Here is a 15,366-nt window from a genome sequence, read left to right as displayed (position 1 = left end):
AAACATTTGGTTTATGGAAATATTGAAATATGAAAATTTATTGGAAATATTTTTTCATGTGAAAAAAAGCAATTGGTCCATGTTAAATTCCTTGAAATTAATCTTTGATATTGGCTCTTATGTTAAATTTTCTATTAAGTTTGAGTTTGCTTGAGACAAGATCCAGAAAACATACTGGTTTGTTGAATATCCATGTTTTTCATTCAATATTATGGATAATTTTGCTGGATATATTTTTGGTTGCAGGTCTAGTTCTTTTGATTAATGGTATATATGGTTCCAGGACTTGTAGTCTTTTATTGTGGCTGCTGAAAAGATTAACTCAAGGTCCAGTGTACTTCAATTTTTTTCTTTTATCTTAAAAAATTTTCTCTTTGATTTGGAAGTTTCAACATTTGATGATGTTCCAGTATGTTTTCCACCTTTAAGAGACAGGAAAAATATCCCACCTAGCAACATCAGGATGGCAGCTATAATAGCCATGCTCACTGCATCCCCTATTTCCTGTGTTTCTGGACTGGGAGGGATATGGAAAGTATCAGGGAAAGTTATACTCTCATTTGTAAACACAGAGTGATAATTCCAAATTACACAAATTAAGATGCAGATCCCAGCAGATATATAAAAGAATCCTCCAATGGTGAATGGATTACATATTGCTGACCTCTGAGGAATTCCCAGATAAAAATTCCTCATTGCAATGGTAATAGAGACTTTTCCCATGGCCCCCAGAATGCAAGCAAACAGAAAGATGTTCTGAACAATCCTAAAGTCTTGAGGAAGAAAATTATCATACTTGATATAAGAGTGGCAGATTTTGCCAGATTTTTCCTGAGGAGGAGGATGCAGGATGGTGCTGTAAAAGCACACTTTCCAGATCCCCACCCAAGTGATGCCAGAAGAGACCATGGAAGATGGGTTCTCCTCCAAATGCCACACCCTCCAATCCATTCGTCCCATGGAGGCAAGTGAGAGGATCCAACCCACAGTGACTAGGGCAAAGCTTGAGAGTTGAAGGTTACTCCTAGTGAAATAGGAGCTCATGGCCTGGATGGCTTCAGGAAATAGCAGGTAGTTATGGCTGGCCTAAAAATAAACATAGGTTACTATTGTACCGTGTGACTGTAATACCATAAACAGAAAGAAGGAAATCTAAGAGAAGGGAAGGTTCAGAGGTTGACACAAGTACAGAAGAAGTGTCAAATAGATAACTGGACAAAGTTTATAAAAAAATGCCAATTATCAACAACCATATCTAAAGATACTCCAAATCACTAATAATAACAGATATTCACATTAAAACATCTGTAAAACTTTACATCACACTAATTTAATTAATTAATAATTGAGAATAATTTAAATGAAAGATGGAAACAGTCAATATTGGAGTTGCCATAGGAATTCAGGCACAACATTACAATGTTGATATGAATTCTTCCAATTAGGAAAAATAACACAATTATATAAATATACAACGTAGGGTAGGGGATAGGGCACTGGACATGCAGTCAGAAAAACTTGAGCTCATTATTCTGTCTCAATTCCAATAAACCTGGAATGGAAAATATCATCTGTATCCAGAAAGAAAACTGTGGAAACTGAATTTGCATTGTATTTTCTTTCTGCCCACAGTGACTAGGGCAAAGCTTGAGAGTTGAAGGAAAAATAAAATAAAATAAATGTAAATATAATAAAAATAAAATAAAACAAAAACAAAAACAAATTTTGCCTCAGACACTTACTAGCTGTATGACTTCTCAACCTCAGTTTCCACCTCGATAAAATGAAAGAGGTAGGCCTGATGACTTTAAGGTCCCTTTCAGTTCTAAGTCTATAATGTTATAAGAAAAAGTATTAAGCTGTATTTTGGACCTTTTCTTCTTCCAGTTAGTATTTGTTCCATCTCTGTAAAATATTTTTTGATAGCTTAATTGATATGGCACTGAATAAGAAAATTAATTTGTATAGAACTGTTACTTTTATTATATTGATGCAGCCCATCCATATATTAGGGGCTAAAAATCTCAGAAACGAATGCAGAAGATTAGAAATATTCAATTCACCCTTTTCAAAACATAATGTAATAAAAATTACATTCAATAAAGGACTGTAGAAAGATAGATTAAAAATTATTTGGAAACTAAATAATTTAATCCCAAAGAATTACTGGGTCAAAGAAAAATCATAGGAAAAATCAATAATTCCATTAAAGAGAATAACGAGATAATATACAAAAATTTAGGAGAGGTAAACAAAACAGTACTTGGAGGAAATTATTATCTCTAAACACTAATATCAATAAAAAGAGAGAAATAGTGGATCACTGAATTGAGCATGCAATTTAAAAAGAAAAATTAGAAAAAGAAAAATTAGAAATCTCCAATTGAACACTAAATTAAAGATCCTGAAAAATCAAAGAAGAGATTAATAAAACTGAAAGTTAGAAAACTATTGTTCTAATAAAACTAGGATCAGGTTTTATCTTTAAAAAATTATAAAATAGATAAAACATTAGTTAATAATTTTAAAAAGACCAAATTGTCAATATCAAATAGATAAAAAAATTAAAGCAATAATCAGAAATTATTTTGTCCAATTACATGCCAATAAATCTGACGTTTTAAGTGAAATGGGTGAAGATTTATAAAAATACAAATTATCCAGATTAACAGAAGAAGAAATTGAACATTTAAATAAGTTTCCCTATCTCAGAAAAAGAGATCGAGTGGTGATCCAAGATAATTCCAAGAGATTTGAGATAGAAAATGCCATCTGCATTCAGAGAGACCCTATCGAGACTGAATGTGGATCAAAGCATAGGATTTTCACCATTTTTGTTTATTTGTTTCCTTGTTTTAACCTTATGTTTTTTTTTTCCCTTTTTGGTTTTGATTTTTTTTTTTTTTTGCACAATAAGATAAATATGGAAATATATTTAAAGGGATTGTACATATGTAACCTATATCAAATTGCTTACTGTCTTGGATGGGGAGGTAAAAGAGGGAGGGAGAAAAAATTTGGACAACAAAACTTTTTTTTTAATAGCTTTTTATATCCATGGTTAATTTTACAGCATTGACAAATGAATGTTGAAAGCTATTTTTACATGTATTTGGAAAAACAAAATACTATTGAGGAAAAAAAAGGAAAAGAGGTTGAACAAGCTATCTACTGATACTGAGCTACTAAGAAAAAAATCCCCAGGACAAATAATACTGCACTGTTTACCCTTCAAACCCCCAGTTTATCCTGTACATTGTAATCCTTGCAGCAGCATAAAAGTCAGTGAAAGATATACAACCAGGAGGGGCTTTAAATGCCAAAGAGAGTTGTTTGTTTCATAACTTTCAAGTAATAGAGGGCTTGAAATGATTGAGCAAGAGAGTGAGATAAAATTAAAGAGAGTCAAATTAAATGCTTTAGGAATATTGTTTTAGCAGTTGTGTGAAGGATGGATTAGAAAAAGAGACAAGAAGGAAACTACTCAGGAGGTTATTGCAGTAGTTTAAGGGGTAGGTGGTAGGGTTCTGGGTCATATAATTTGAGGGAGTGGGGCAAATATGAGAAATGTTATATTGTGGAGATAAAACTAACAAATGAAGGGTAGGTGGAATGAAATAAAGACAAGATGAATATGACTCGGCTTATAAATGTAAGGTGACTGAAAAGATGGGGGTACCTTTCATGCAAATAGGAAGGTTCAGAAGGATAGATTTTGCAGAAAAGATGATTTCTGATTTGAACTTGTTGAAAAACTTCCAATAGATAATTGATGATGCAGTAAGACAACTCAGGAGAAAGACTAGGACTCCAGTATATAGGTCTGCATAAGGATAACCAATGAATTCATTGAAATTGATGTGATCATCAAGAAAGTGTGTGTAGAAAAAGAAGAGGATCTATAACAATTATATATTATATCTTGGGAAGTGGGATATAGAGATCCAGAAAAGGGGGGAAAGGAGCAGTCAGAGATATTACAAGGATCATAAAACTAAAGAAGAGAGCATACATCAAGAAGGTAGTTGAAAATAAAAATATTACATGGAGGTCAAAAAATATGAAGACTGAAAAGGACAATGGGTTTGGCAATCAGAAGATCAGTATGACTTTTATGAGAGTAAATTTCAGCTGAGTTTTGAGCTTCTAAGGCAAAGAGTTAAGAAATGAGGGTAGATTCTTTTTAGTGGCCAGAAACTGGAAACAGAGTAGATGCCCATCAATTGGAGAATGGCTGAATAAATTGTGGTATATGAATATTATGGAATATAATTGTTCTGTAAGAAATGACCAGCAGTATGATTTCAAAAAGGCCTGGAGAGACTTACATGAACTGATGTTGAGTAAAATGAGCAGGACCAATAGATCATTATATTCTTCAAGAACAATACTATATGATGATCAATTCTGATGGATGTGGCCCTCTTCAACAATGAGATGGACTAAATCAGCTCCTATAGAGCAGTAATGAATTGAACCAGCTACACCCAGTGGGGAGATGACTATGAACCACTACATAGAATTCCCAATCCCTCTATTTTTGAATCTTCCTTATTTCAGGGTCAGTACTATACCCATTGAGTCACCTAGCTTCCTACTGAGCACATAGTGAGAACTAATCAGTAGTGAATGATTAGTAAATCTTAGTGTTCAATATTGACTGGTTTAGGTTGGGGTGTTTTTTGTTTGTTTGTTTTGTTTTTTAATAATGGTAACATTTTGAAAAATTAATCTATTTCAAAGAAATTCCAATTCACTGTGACTTTTTTGTTATGTTTTGATACTACCTTGTGGATAAGTGAATGTTCCTCTAGTTTAAATTCTTTGGACTTACACTAAAATAGATCTAACCTATGTAAGAATGCAAAGAGTTATCAATTGATCATTACCTTGATTAGATCTAGTTGCAGAGATGCTCCGATGTTAGGATTACTAGGTGAGAACTCAGGTTGTCTGGGTTGTCTGGATAGTGACAAGGTGAGACTCCTCTACTCCCAAACTGGAGAATAGAAAAAAGAAAAACAAGATGTTTGTAATAAATGATCCTTGTTAGTAAAGCAAATCCACACCTTAGCCATATTTGACAATGTATGTCTTATATGTGTCTCTTTCTCGTATTACATAGTGGGAACCAAAGTCATTTTTGGATTCAACAAACTACTGGGCAATGCACTATGGAATTTCGAAGCATCCTGTCACTGACCTCTTCAAAATGATACAACTCTTAAGCTTTCTCATATAAATGGTTAAGAATGCTCAGTAACAAGCATTGTAAATGGACAATATGCTTTGTTAGATGGGCCTTTTTCTTAAAAAAGCATTCTTCAATCTACAAGAAGAATACTTTTTAAACATTAAACAAAGGTTGCTATTAGTGGCCATTTGTGTATCTTCAGTGAGGACCCAAGAATCAGTGAGAACCTGAAGATGGAAGGTGTGGGATAAGATCTAAGGTGAAATTAAATGTGTTATATATGGAAGAGACATTCCAGAGAGCACAAATGAAAAGATCCTTAGCTTTAGAATGGAACACTGTGGATTGGGAGTAGGGAAGGGAGTGCTGGGGTGAGGCACATGGGAATGAGAACAAACTTTCAATACTGATAGCAAGACTATGAACCTGCCACCAAACTTATGGAGAACAAGCAGATGAAATTTAATCTGAAAGACACTTCTTATGGAAGTGGCACATTTGGGTCTTATGCCCTAGCAAGATTGAAAAATAGGTACTATTTAGAAAATTATTTAACTCCCTAGAAATATTACCACCTTTGAGAAGGATGGAATACTAAAAAGTGATTTCTAAGCCACAGAATACAAACAGGGCTTGGATCATCCTAATTTTCTCTGTCTCAAGACTACAAAAATTCACTAAGTACCAATTTTTCATGTTAAATTAATATAATATGATTTTACTTCCTAACTGGGCTTATTGGTATCACACATTTATAATTAATTTTCTGAAGGAAGAAGTATTACATATCAAGTGAAATAGGAACAGACCAAAGAGAAACTTGTTCCCCAATTTAGTGATTGCAAAGTTATGCAAAATGCCTTCCAAATATAACTAGAATCAATCTTTCTTTAGACAATGGGATACTAAAAAGATATTCCATACATTGGGATGGGAATGTGGTCCTGGATTCTTTTTGCTCAGGATTTTTGGAGATTTCGCAGCATACCCTCCCATTTTTTGCATCCTTTTCCTTGCTCAGCATCTTCACTTGTACCTCACTTTCTGGTTCTTCCATGGAACTTTCTTCCCATCTCTGTTTCATTCTTCACTCCTTTCTCTAGCTGGGAAATTTGCTTTTGCCCTCAGAATTTGTCCCCATTTCCATGACTGTCTTCTGGCTCACCCATTGCCAGAAGAAATGTTTCCAGATTTATACCTGATGGCAAAGTTAGGCTAAGGACACACCTACATTTACTTCAAGGTCCCACATTAAATTCTACAGTGAAATAAAATTCTGACTAGACACATTTTAAGGGGTTAGGGGGAGCATATGGTGGGGGTATTGTTGTGCTACAATTCTCTTTTAATGTCCTGACCTAGTTTCCGTAATTCTCCTATTCAGTTACTCTGTGCTGGATTCTTTGAGACAATTATCTCATTCAGCCCTGGGACCAACCATGGGTCCATTGGTCCCAGTAAATCTCTCCATTTAATAAATTCTGTATTGAATACTTTCTAATCTCTATCTTGCTCAGTTTCTCTGGCATTACATTTTGGAGGCCCCAGCGAGATATTAGAAAATAAGCAAGATTAGAGATAAAGAGACTTTTCAGCCTCTGCCTTGGGCCTGAGTGGCTGTGGATCTGAATTCTTGGCCTCAAGAGGCTGGGCCCCCCTGGATTTATTTTCCAGAGCCTCCGGGAAAGAGAACAGTTTCCAGCCACAACACCCCCATTCTCAACACAGGAGAGTAAGTCTGTCTGGGTATCTTTTAGGGTACCACCTGTTCTGTTTGTATAAGAACTGTATAAGGTCTTATACCTGTTCTGTTCTATATGCTAGCATCAGGATTCTCAGAATTACAAAATGCTGACGGGCATAAATTCTGGGAGTAGGGTCTTCTGGACACAGGGGATCCTACCTGGGTGTCTTCTAAGACACATCTGGTTCTGTGTGCCAGTTGGCACAACTCTGGGCATTCCAGAGTATAAATCTGGGTGTCTTTTTTAAGATACCATCTGGCTAAAAAAACCAAATCAAAACAAAACAAACAAACAAACAAACAAAAAAAAAAAAAACGGCAGGCTCCGTTTGGATTATGGGAGGGCAGACTAGAGCTGACAATTTCCCTCAGGGATCTTCTTTCCAGATAAGCCCCTGGTCTGTGTTAAATGTTTTTAACTGCTTCGAAATCTATGTGTGTTCTATGTTCTGTGTGATTTCTGTTTTGTTAATTTTAAGAGCTCTGTTAAGTTTAAGAACAATGATCAAATTTGAGAATTGGTTATACTGAACTCCAGCTGGAGAAAACATTTGATTAGGAATTTTAGGAAGATTTTAAATTGTGAATTTTTTTTATGGTTGCTTATGCTGGCTATCTATAAGTATAAGATTTTAAGAGAACAATAGCTTGTTAAAGAAGTTCTGTTAACTTGCCTGAAAAGGGTCATGTGCCTCTAATTAGGTAAAGTATGTAGCAAAAAGGATCTGACTTTTCTGAAGGCTTCAACTCTGGCCAATTTGGAACTTAGGAGAAGTCCATTTGGATCAGAGGGAGAGAAAGAAAAACTATGCTGTTTCATTATTTAAAATATGATAGGAAAAGCAGTTTTATATTATTGGGAATTTAAAGCTGTATTTAGTTTGATTCAGAGTTTGTTATCTATATTACAGCATTGTAATTTAGGTTTGAATCCAAGTCTGCTGGACATGTGGGTTTTGTGGAATCTTCCCCTCCCACTAATTTCTGCTACTTTAAAGTTTGGATGGGGTAAGGATCTTTTCTCTTCAAAGGTGAAGATTTAAACTCGACCATTTCCTACCTCCCCCCTCTCTGATACTTCAGGTCTGGAACATCTAGTTTGCCTGGAGTGAAGTTTAGTTCACCTTCCTTCCCCCCTAGCTTCTTTGGAGGTGGAGTTGGGGGAAGGGCAGTCACATGGAATTCTTTCCTTTCCCTTCCCTTCCCCCCCCCCCCCAAACTGTGTTCCAGCTGTTTTCTATCAAGTTGTAGCCACCTGGTTCTTGACTAAAAGGAGCAAACTGATTCATATAAATATAAGGTTATGGTAAATATCTGTTTAGGATTTGTCTTAAACTTTGGTTATTGAAACTTGTTATTGGAGGTTAAATTTCTTGGGTTTGTGGTTAATATGGCACTGCATTTTTTTTTTTTCCTCCTGTACCCGATTTCTATAATCAGAATAATGGCCAATAACTGTTAATGCAATTCAATTATGTCATACCTTGCTGTTTCCAATCCAGTTATCTGTAATCATGATATCCTAAATACTTGAGCAAATAAGTATTTAGTCTGGTCATCTATCAGTTACTAGATATCATATGTAGCAGTCTTTGTGGACCAGTCTTTCTATCTCAGACTGTTCTAACTTTTCTTTGTTAGATTTATTTTTGTTTCTAGATTGGGTCAAATTACAGATACTGACTTGCTTCTGGGACCTAGATTGAGCTTTGATTGTCAGCACCCACCCCCCTCCCTGGACTGAGCATCTCTGCCCACCTTCCTCAGGAAGTAGTTTTTGAGAAAACCATCGCCCCTGCTCCTGATGTGATTTTGACTGATATGGTGGAGTGGGAAAGTGGCTGACTTGTTAAAAACTATTACTGTGTTTGAGACTTGGAAGGGGATTATTAAACTTGTGTAACTATTGCTGTTATGTTTGAGGGATTTTTAGTCTGTTAAGTATATGTATAGGAATTTTGATTCACTCTTGGGATTTATATGTGGAATGGTTATTTGATAATTCATTTCCCTAAGAAAAAAAGAAAGGAAGAGTTAGGAAATTGGGGAAACTGGTGAATTTTCTTAGGCACTTCTGCCCTTCCCCCTATATTATTAGTTCAGATTTAATTGGACAAACTTAAATTTACTGGCCTATGATTTCCCAGTTATGCTTTAACTTTGAAATCCCTTATTCTGTTGAATTGCCCTAGCAGACTCAGTTTTTTCAGAAACAACCAGAAGTCAGACACTTGGCAGTCTCTCTGATCTGTTTTTCCACTCCTGTAACCTCAGTTCCTTAATTAGTATTTCAGCATTCTCAAAGAATCTTGCAGCAAAGAACCTCTAAAAGTTTGCGGTTGCCTGCCTTGGTACAACTTGGTATATCATATATAATATATATATTATTATACATTATATATATATGTATGCCCTGCTCAGAAATCTGGATCCTAGTAGCAGCTCCTGTTCCATTGAGGGGACAGGAGGAGCTACTGCAGGCCCCACTTTTCCCCCTAGGACTTGGGGTGCCCCTCTTAGGATGGGCAGCAAATTTATGATTGTCTTGAGCCCTGCTGCTCTATAAGCAGAGACTGAGTTAAATGCACAAACAACCACAGACCTAACTCATAATGAACTGTCCATATGCTCTCCAACTGAAAAGGACTTGACATGATTGCAATGAGGAACTTTGTGTATTGCTGATTTTAACTCTGGGGTTATGCCCTTGCCATACTTGCATTGTTGTAGCTTTATTTTGGTTTTTATTTGGTTTATTTACTTCACATAGGATTGGTCAAAATTATGCTGCTAAGACCTTCTAGAGGAAGGTAATTCAAAGAGAGAGTGTGAAATGTTGTGCCATAGTTCTCTGCCATAGTTCTCTTTTAACATGCTGACCCAGTATCCCTAATTCAGTTACTCTGCCTCAGGTTGTAACCATTCCCTCTTAGTATTAGGATAAAGGTTTTATATCTTAGACCTTAGAATATAGTCATTCCCTCTTAATGTTTGATGGGATAAATGTCTTTATCCATTTTAGACATCATTAGAATATCAGGAGCCTCTCCAGTACCTCCATTAAATCATCCTAGGTGCCTCCCCCCATTAGGTCATCTCCATCCAGGTACCTCCCCCATTATGCCATTGTTCTTGTTACTCTATAAAAGAATCTTGTACTGGACATTCACTGCTGGATTCTTTAAGACAATAGTCTTGTTCAGCCTTGGAACCAAGTCATGGATCCATTTGGTCCCAGTAAATCTCTCCCTTTTAAATAAAATATTAAATACTCTCTAATCTCTATCTTGCCTCAGTTCCTCCTGCATTACAGTATGGGTGGAGGAGCACCTCTGTGTGAGGATTTCATGAGCCCTTTTCCGGGCTGCTCATCTACCTAGAGTGTCCACTTTTCACCCAAATCTCCCCTGGAATTCTCCAGGAAAACTCTCTGAGCACATGGGCTAAATCAGGCTGAGGGTAGCCCTCAGCCTCAAGGCCATTGGGAATTAGGGCCATGCATCCAAGAACTGCCCAGTGACGCCATCAAATCTCTTCCCGATGAAAGAACAGCCTGCCCAACCTGGGTCAGCCGCCGTAGTGTGCCAGGCCCTGCAGGTACCAGTGACCCTGGATTTTGTCATTCTAAGTAAAACTCATCAAATGCAAAGTCTCCAAAGCTTTTCTTCCCGACTCTCTCCTGTCTTTGGGCCCTCAACTTCAGTTAGCTCTGCATGACCCAAGAAGTCCTCCACACCCCAACGGGTCACTCCTTGAACTGCCCTGCCTTGAGTACCAGCACTCTCCTATCCCTCCCCTCACCTTCCCCTCCCCCTTCCAACCTCCACCTGGACTCTCCCTTCCCAACTCCCCAAGCGCTTGCACTTTCAGAGACATTAGCAGTGGGCTTGGAGGCAGGGGGCCCGCACACCCAGCTGCCGGACGCTCCTTCTGCTACTCACTGAGACCCACACGGCGTGTTCCTCCGGCTGCTACAGCAGAGCAAACTGTGAAGCCTTGGGAGTGTCTCAGAGCTGGGGACCGTTGAAAGCCAGTGGACTGTTGGGACGAGAGCTATTGCAAGCCATTGTCATGTGACTCTGTCACATGGGGCCCTGATGTGGGCCGCTGACCAATAGTGGGACCACTTTCGGAGAAGCAGCCTGAAGTGTGAGCAAGCATGCCTTGCCCACCTGCTTCAGCTGCAGGTTCTAGAAGCTAGAAGTCCCGGCCACGTGCGCATGCTTCGAGGCTCCTGTGGTCTTGGACTGGCCACTGAAAGCCAACTGTGCACACCTGCGCTGCCACACCCACTTTTTCAGAGGCCTTTTCTGGCCCAGCCCTCGCGCCCCTCCCCCCAGTCCCTCTCCCCCCGAGGAGCTCTAGTACTATGTTCCAAGCTGGGGCTTCCCGAACCCTACCTGCAGTTTCAGTTGTCGCAGACACCAGGTTGGTTTCCCCAGACCTTGGAGCCATTTTCAAATCCCAACTAAGATAAATTCAGCATTTGCAGGATGTTCAGGAAGAAGTCTGGGACTACTGGTCATCTCTTAGGGTCATTGAGTGGACTCTGGGCTTTGGCCTTATAGGACTTACAATCAGTCTCGTGACCTCTGCAAAGGACATCCCACCCCTACTCCAAGGATGGGAAATAAACTCATCCCAGATTAGTTATTTATGTGCAATGATTGCAGGATGGATCCATTCTGTGAAGAAGCTGAAGGGATGGCCCCCATCTCAGTCTTAAACTCCTTGGCGTATATGGAAAGAGGAAGCGTTTCAGTGACCCCTTTTACAGCCCCGCGCAGTCATATTGTCTTTCCAAGACTGGGTAAGTTCAGTCATTTTGCTGCTAATATGGGTTGTAGTCGGTGAATTTAAGATTGGACTTCATTCCGGAGTGACTGTTTAGGATTCCTGGGGCCCAGGAAGACCCGAGTTCAATTTGGATACTTGTTAGTTGTGTGATCCCAGGAAAGTTACTTGTTAGTAGAATGTTACTATAGTGGTTTCTAAACTGTGTCTAGACGGAGGCACATAAAGCAGGACTGGCGACACATTTTAGATGTCAAGTAACAGTTTAATTAATCACTTTCAGAATGAGGAATACAGTTTGTAATCTGGAAGTTTTCCTGGGCAGGAGACCTCCTGTTGTTGCAAGAAAGGTAGAGATTTCCTACACAATCATAAGCAAGAAGGGATCGGGAAGATGGATTACAATGCAATCATTTTCAGGGCCTGAGTGACAAGAGTAGGAGAACAGGACAATAGTGGTGTTCTCTAATCCTTGGATACAGTTTGTAAGTGGTTGTTGACAGGACCAGATTCTATAATCTTTGTTTCACTTCACTTGATATACATAGGAGAATATTGTCAAGAATTGATTGATCTTGGGCAGTTAGGGCAGTGGATAGAGCACCAGCCCTGAAGTCAGGAAGACCTGAGTTCAAATCTGGCCTCAGACACTTAACACTTCTTGTGATCCTGGGCAAGTCACTTAACCCCAATTGCCTCAGCAAAAATAAATAAATAAATAAAAAGAATTAATTGATCTGGGAGCAGCTAGATGGCCTAGTGGATAGAGCACCAAGTCCTGAAATCAGGAAGAGTTGAGTTCAAACACAGCCTCAGATGCTTAATACTTCCTGGCTACATGAGTTTGAGCAAGTTATTTAATCCCAGTTGCCTCTTAAAAAAAAAAAAAAAAATTGACCAGTCATTTCAAACTGCAACTCCCAAGCCAGAAAAGACCGTTGTGAAAAATCTAAATTATTAGTATATTCATTTCACACACCATCTTAATAATTATGAAAATCATTGTGTTTTGTTTTTTTTTTTCTACTGGTAGGAAGGGAGGGAGATGGTGGATTTCAATAATCATTTTTCAGAGGCAGAATGGTTTTCCATGACAAGGCTAGAATCAAAGACAATATTGGTATTTCCCAGTCCTGTGGTAACATTTGGAACAGGACTAGAATTCTGTGAAAGCCATAGAGCTGCAGAGCTCAAAACAGTGAATTACAGTCCCATGAATTTTTACTTGAAATAGCAAACTTTCACTAACCTCAATTTAAGGTTTGAATATCTTTCCTGAGGTTTCCCTAACTGCTAACATTTCACTTATTCTATACTTATTCATGAAACTACATCTTTAAACTACTTTATATACTTTATTAATAGCCAAGATTTTCAAATGAAAATTTGATGTCATAGTAAATATCATTAGCTGTTTTATAACTAAGTATATTTTATTAAATATTTAAGTTTTCAAATACCAGTTTTTTATTATATCCTTTTAAAAACTCAATTTGTATGTAAGAGCATGTAAAAGGGAAGCTTTATCTAACAGTATTTCTGTTTTGTGTCTCAAATTTTACAATATAGATTTAGAAATACAATACAATTTAGAAATATTATAATACAAATGATAAATTTCAGATTATAACAATTGCATTTCCTAATTAACATATATAAAAATCATTAATCTTATTCCCTTTGACATTTTAAAATTACTTTAGAGTTATCGAGCAAGGAACAAATTATGGCAATTAAAGAGATAATATAGTGTTCAGCATATGCCAGTTACTGTGTTAATTATTTTATAATCATTATATTATTTTGATTTTTACAACAACTCTGGTACATGAATCCCATTATTATTGTTCTCTTTACAAATCAGGAAACTCTTTACAAATCAGGGAAATAGAGCTAAAATAACTTGCCTAAAATTACATAGCTAATAAGTATTTGCAAGTGAACAGAGAAAAGTAGGCTCACCAAGAACAGAAGCTGACTGGTTTCGCCATCTTGTTCTGGGATGCAAAGGCCAGCTGGGCTCTTGGAGACAACATGTGGGTGGAGCCTGCTATTGATTCAGTCTGCCCTGGAGATACTCATTGACTGAAATACATTGAAATATATGAAATATTAGGGAATCTGAGTTTAAGTTTCTGACTTCAAGAGACTCCCTGATCATATTACTTTACCTGTTTAGACCTCAACTTCCTCATCTGAAAAATGACCTCCTAAATCTATGCTCCAGATAATTGTTTTTCTTCTAGGATTTCTTCTTTTACTCTCTGGGGAATTCGTTTTCCTGCCTTTGCTAATAACATTTAATGAAATTTCAGTTTCAAAATCTTACAAAGGATTTTAATGTCATTTGACTGTACATCAAGTCATCTAAATATGGTGATCATGATGGGGTTTGAGGTCCCTTTAAGATTCCTTTCTAATTGACCAAACCCATGGCTGACCTTGATTCACAAATCCTGGTCAAAGGCACCCTTTGAATATCCGGGCCCAGCCCCACTATCAGCTCAGCTTCCCCCAGCCCTCACCTGATCTGGGCTAATTGAAAAGCCCACCAAGAACTTGGAACTGCCCACAATCTTTTGGGTATAAAAGAGGTCAGCCGGAACTCTCTCTTCGAAGGAGCCCTCCCAGCCAACACATGGTATCCTACCAACCATGCAAGAGTTCCTGCCCACCCAGCAGCCACCTCTGGCCCTGGCGTCTTTCTAACTGAGCTTTACTTCCAAATTTCTACAATAAACTTTTTATTTATCAATCTAGGTTTTCAGGCCTGTAAATTCATTGTTTACAGGGGACACTGCGCCTCATGGGATTATCTTACTATCTTTGCACCGAGAAATGGGGTTCCCCCTTTCCTTTCCTTCATTAGTATAAAACATAAGCAATCTTCACATTGGTAAAAACTCTACCAGACAGATTTATTTCATAAGATAAGACAGTTTAAAAAGTCATGGGAGTGTGGCAAAGTTAGAGCACCATAAACATACACTATGGCCTTATGAGATACCTACTGAAAGCTGAAAGCTGAAAGCTGGCTCCCATGTCATAAGTGTTTATACTCTTGACTTCGGTCTTGTAAGAATCCATTGAAAAATGAGATGTGACCTCCTAGAAAATTATTTCTGTAGAAGAAGTAGTCCAGATCCACTCCAAATCACTTTTCATTGATTTTGTTTCTGGTCCATATCTGTGATTTCATTGGCATAGAAGATACCCAGTGGGGAAACTCCCTCTGAAAATGTCAGTCAGCAACTTACAGCCTTATAGGATAGCCTGGGCACATTGAGAGGTTAAGTGACAATTCCAGGGTCACCTAGTAAAAATGTGTCAGCAAAAGACTTGAACCGAAGTTCTAAGGCCAAAACTATTCTCTATGACAAACTGTCTCTGTTTAATTTTTTTCCTCCTTTTCTCTCACTAGAATTATAGAATCATTTTTGTTTTATCTCCATTGCCTAGAGATCCCAGCACAGCCCCTAAGCACATAGTAGATGCTTAATAAGTGCTCTTAAAATGGAATTGGAGTGTGAGCATTGAAGCTATCACATCTAAAATAATAGAAAACTCTCTATTGAAATCCTGCTTACCTTGAATAGACAATCCAGAGTTCAAGAAAATTACCCTAAATCTACAC

General features: G+C 37.7%; 1 protein-coding gene across 1 annotated transcript; it reads right to left on the bottom strand.

Annotated features, from left to right (window-relative positions):
• Positions 1–247: 247 nt before the first annotated feature.
• On the bottom strand, positions 248–1,044 carry LOC141559437 (claudin-34-like). Its single transcript, XM_074297310.1, has one exon. It carries the CDS (start codon positions 1,042–1,044, stop codon positions 340–342), a length of 705 nt encoding a protein of 234 aa, XP_074153411.1. The 3' UTR covers positions 248–339.
• Positions 1,045–15,366: the final 14,322 nt, after the last annotated feature.

Source organism: Sminthopsis crassicaudata, chromosome 3 (genome assembly GCF_048593235.1).
Source record: "Sminthopsis crassicaudata isolate SCR6 chromosome 3, ASM4859323v1, whole genome shotgun sequence".
NCBI classification, from domain to species: domain Eukaryota; kingdom Metazoa; phylum Chordata; class Mammalia; order Dasyuromorphia; family Dasyuridae; genus Sminthopsis; species Sminthopsis crassicaudata.
This window is presented reverse-complemented; position numbering and strand designations above follow the sequence as displayed.